The 4,663-nt window shown below is 39.2% G+C and overlaps 1 protein-coding gene across 1 annotated transcript; it reads left to right on the top strand.

The window, feature by feature from the left end:
• Positions 1-210: 210 nt before the first annotated feature.
• LOC123628192 (heparan-sulfate 6-O-sulfotransferase 2-like) lies at positions 211-4,422 on the top strand. The gene is made up of 2 exons (XM_045537834.1): positions 211-338; positions 1,319-4,422. Exons 1-2 carry the CDS (start codon positions 211-213, stop codon positions 2,184-2,186), a joined length of 996 nt encoding a protein of 331 aa, XP_045393790.1. The 3' UTR covers positions 2,187-4,422.
• Positions 4,423-4,663: the final 241 nt, after the last annotated feature.

Raw genomic sequence — 4,663 nt, 5'->3', positions numbered from 1 at the left:
AGTGTTTTAACAAAGGCTAAGTATGAAAGTGCTGCGGCCACTCAGAGGAAGAAGTAATGATGGACAGCAAGGGGTGGGGTGAATTTTCTCAAACATGAGATGGTACTTTAGCTGGAATTGGAAGGATGAGTAGAATTTTACAGTCAAAGAAGAAAGATCATGCATGGCAGAAGAAACGCCAGGAGAGAGGCATTGAGTATAGATCTCAGGATGCCTGAGTTGCTGGATGCCCAAGAATTGGGAGAAATGTTTCCTCCAAAAACATCAGCCAACATTCAGTCAAGCATGTACAGCGAACTACCACTGCCTCAGATGGGAATGAATACTTCGGAAAAATGGCAAGCCTTTCTCCGGGTTTCCTTTAAGAAACTGTTTATTGTTGTTTTCTATCCCTAGTATTCCCTGCATGACCTCATCCTTCATCCACTGTACCTGGGTGGAAACTCATTTCTTGTGAAAGGCACAATTCCAGGGCTGTTTCTCTCCTTGAGTCAAAGAACTTCATCCGTTTGAAGCCCCAAAGGGAAGACAGCCATACAGCAAAGCCTCCACACTTGTTCACATCCACGTGTCCTTTCAGTAGGTAAAGAAATAGGACATATTGGGGCTCATAGAGTTAACTTTCCTATCCTTGGAATATTATCATGTGAGCGAAGGCCAAAACCAACGCAGTAGCTTGCATATTTGCCATTGGCAGCTACCACCTCTATTTCAGTCAGTGACTAACCACAATGTTTATTTCCGGAGGCCCCAGGCTGCTCTGCCTATCTCTACATTCCACTTTCATAACGTACAAGCCATATTGTGACGATGGCCAGAATCAAGAGTATTATTATATCAAACACTCTTTCAATGAGGTTTTGGGTTTTTTTTTAAATAAGATATCCAGATAATACTGGATGTTGGGAAAATGCTTGTGCATATTTAATAAGAAAGATTAGAGTTTGAGCTCACTTACCAACTCCATTTCACTTCAACAAATCATTTGCTTCCACTGAGTCTGCATTTCATGATCCGTACATGGGTGTTTGGGGGTGGAGAGCATGAAACAACACTGATGTTTTGAGGCTAACCTTTTCATACTTGCTTTAGGTGCAGTATCAGCAAACTGGGTGAGAAAATTAGCTATGTGTCCAGGCTAGTGGGACTAAGAGAGGGGACTGCAGCACAGTTCACAGGACAAGTGCCATCAGATCTCTGTCATTCCCACTTGGCCTTCCTTACTGGCCAGTGAACATCACATATGCCATGTACCTCCTTGACTCCACTTACGTCACCCACATTTTTTGACTGTTGGTTTTCTTTGCTTTGTCCATAGGAACTTCCACTACATCACCATTCTCCGAGACCCAGTGTCCCGGTACTTGAGTGAGTGGAGGCATGTCCAGAGAGGGGCAACATGGAAAGCATCCCTGCATGTCTGCGACGGAAGGCCCCCAACTTCTGAAGAGCTGCCCAGCTGCTACACTGGTGATGACTGGTCTGGCTGCCCCCTCAAAGAGTTCATGGACTGTCCCTATAATCTCGCCAACAACCGCCAGGTGCGCATGCTCTCTGACTTGACCCTGGTAGGCTGCTACAACCTCTCTGTCATGCCCGAAAAGCAAAGAAACAAGGTCCTTCTGGAAAGTGCCAAATCGAATCTGAAGCACATGGCGTTCTTCGGCCTCACTGAGTTTCAGCGGAAGACCCAGTATCTGTTTGAGAAAACCTTCAACATGAACTTTATTTCGCCGTTTACCCAGTATAATACCACTAGGGCCTCTAGCGTAGAGATCAACGAGGAAATCCAAAAGCGTATTGAGGGACTGAATTTTCTGGATATGGAATTGTACAGCTATGCAAAAGATCTCTTTTTGCAGAGGTATCAGTTTATGAGGCAGAAAGAGCACCAGGAGGCCAGGCGGAAGCGTCAGGAACAACGGAAATTTCTGAAGGGAAGGTTCTTTCAGACCCATTTCCAGAGCCTGAGCCAGGGTCAGGGCCAGGGCCGGAATCCGAGTCAGAACCCAAATCCGAATGCAAATCAGAATCTGACTCAGAATCTGATTCAGAATCTGACTCAGAGTCCGAGCCAGAAGGAGAACCGAGAAAACCAGAAGCAGAGCCCAGGCCAAGAGCAGAACGATGGCAACACCAGCAATGGCACCAATGATTACATAGGCAGTGTAGAGAAATGGCGTTAAATGGCTCAGAAAGGCTTGTGCACACTTTTCCCAAAGCGCCACTGAAGAGATGGCATATCTTAAAAGATGAAAGTGTACAAACACATCCTGCTTCCTTAATTCTGGAAGTTTAAAAAAGTTTAGATGTTGCCTTTACAGTTGCCTTTCAATTAAATGTTATACTGTGCGTGGGTCACACAAATCTTAATATACAATTAAATTGTCTTTTTTTTTTTTTTGGTTGGACTATTTATGAAATCCAAAAGCCAAACCAGACTCACCAGAAATTGCTGTTTTTAGCTATTTTAAGAAGTTCTTAAATTAGTTATGGAGACAAACATGAAATGTGACCATTTAACTTATGGCTAAGAAATGGACTTTAAATTATTCATGATGCACTAAGACCCAATCTTGGAAGCAAACGTTTTTTCCCAGGGGTAAATATAAGTATAAACATAAAACGGCTAAAACGAAACACAAAACCTTTCATTTTCTTCTGACTTTAACAAGGAATCTGTTTAAACAGAATAACAACTGATGATAAATTTTATCAAACTGTAAAAATGAAAAATTCCTCTCTCAAACATAGATAGTTTTATGTAAAAATATTGGCTTTTCAAGAACAGGACTCATATCTTATTATTTAAGAGATGTTTAAAATTTTAAACTTTTTCTAACTTTTACTGCTTAAAGGTTTTAAACAGGGTGTATCTCATATCAAACAAAACACTTTTTTTTTTCTTTTTCTAAATGGAACACCAACATAAAGATCTAATTTCCAGACACATTTGGGGCACTGTAATTTCAACAATTCTGGAATCTTTTTGGCGCTGCTTCTCATTCATTTTAAGGCTTCTCCAAATTGTGCTCATTCCAAACTAACCCATGTATAGAATCTTTCTTCATCTTCTAAATGGTGTGTTGCTGAATTTATTGTGGTATATAATCCTGGATTAAAGTCAGGACTTTCTTTCTATAGAATTGTCTTATCAATGTTTGTGTAGTGAGGTCCTTATCAAGAAACTCTTGAACAGGATAATGTGTCTAAAAATATTGCTGAAGTTATTCTTGATCAGATAGACCTGAACCTGAAATGTGAACTGTTATTTACCTTTTGCACATCTTTATTGTAATGTTTCCAGTTGGGCTGTCTATTTCTAGCCCATTAGTTCTTTTTCATGTTGACAGATTTGTAGAAAATTGCAAGAACCAAAAATTGTAGAATAAGCATTAGGATAGCCAGAGTTATGCAGTAACACCAAAAGCTGCACCTTGATACTTTGGGTAAACCCTTCTACCAGGTTTTTGTTTAACAAAGAACAAAAGTAAAGAGTGTTCTGCAGTGAGGTTGAGTATCAGGAACATATGAGTTAAGGAGAGTGATTTGGTAGTGTAAGTCTGTGTAAAAACACTTTTATGGTATCAATTACGAATTGAGCAAGGTTTAAAGAAGTATGTAACCCGCTATGCTGTCAAGCATCATGATTCTGGGCAGTTTTCATTTTATGGATTTTGCTACTCTTTTGTAAGCACTTGCACTAACCTCTTGGCTATAAATCAAACAAGGTGACTGGAAGTGACATTTATGTTTTCAAGAGGGACATGCTTAGAAGTGTGACCATAAAGTGATATCTTGTACAATCTGCTTGTGTGTATAATCTAGTTTCATCTGTAATAATATGGCCACATGTTGAACAAGAAGCTGAGTATTTGGGATTAAAATGGATTTTCTTGACTCTGAGCTTGTATCACTATTTCTAGCTTTTGTTTTGTCTGACAGTATTGCAGGCCTGGGAATTCTGAGACCTAAAAAACTAAAAGGAATTTTTTTAAAAAACACACCTTGAAGTCAAAGTGTTTTAGAGTAAAACTATTTTGTGTACATTGTGTTTTTAAAATAGTCTGTAGATCACTATGGTATTTCAATTTTGTTTAGTTTTAATTGAAAATGTTTGCTCTTAAAACTGATAGGTACTATTGGAAAGCAGGATGAAGCCTGAGCCAGTGGAAAAGCTTGTTACAGAAAAAAAACATTTTGTGTATTGCTGTGGTGTGCATGGTTTGCAAAGATTAAGTGCATTTTCTCTGTCTATACTGATGATTGTATATAGCGGATGTTATAAATATACATTTTTGTCATCATAATGTAAATCTCATGATTTCATCTGTAAACATTTGTCCAATGGTGTAGCTTTACAAACCATTCACTGATTTTTGTGTAATTTAACAATAGATATGAAATAAAGTTTAAACTACAGGCTCTGAGTAATTTCATGATTTCAAGGTTTTTAGCCACCAGACATTGTGACCTCACCAACCAGAACAGAATTCTTTTCTTACAAGGCCTTCATTTTTTCCTCTTGGCAGCCAGGTATGAAAATGAGATGGCCCATTCCAATCCCCCTCACTAAAATGCCCTTAATTTGGGGTGGTTCCTTCTGGGAGTCATGTTTTAAGTAAAACAAAGTTGTCTATGAAACACAAGGCTTGCTATGCAA

This window comes from Lemur catta, chromosome X (assembly GCF_020740605.2).
Source record: "Lemur catta isolate mLemCat1 chromosome X, mLemCat1.pri, whole genome shotgun sequence".
Taxonomy (NCBI): domain Eukaryota; kingdom Metazoa; phylum Chordata; class Mammalia; order Primates; family Lemuridae; genus Lemur; species Lemur catta.
The sequence above is the reverse complement of the archived record's forward strand: the minus strand, read 5'-3'. Positions and strand labels throughout refer to the sequence as shown.

What these genes read in the sequence shown, in the direction of transcription:
- LOC123628192 (XM_045537834.1), top strand. Translation starts at nt 211, where the DNA reads ATGCCTGAGTTGCTGGATGCCCAAGAATTGGGAGAAATGTTTCCTCCA. An exon ending in ATGAATACTTCGGAAAAATG is followed by an intron (nt 339 to 1,318) that starts GCAAGCCTTTCT and finishes CTTTGTCCATAG; the next exon opens with GAACTTCCACTACATCACCA.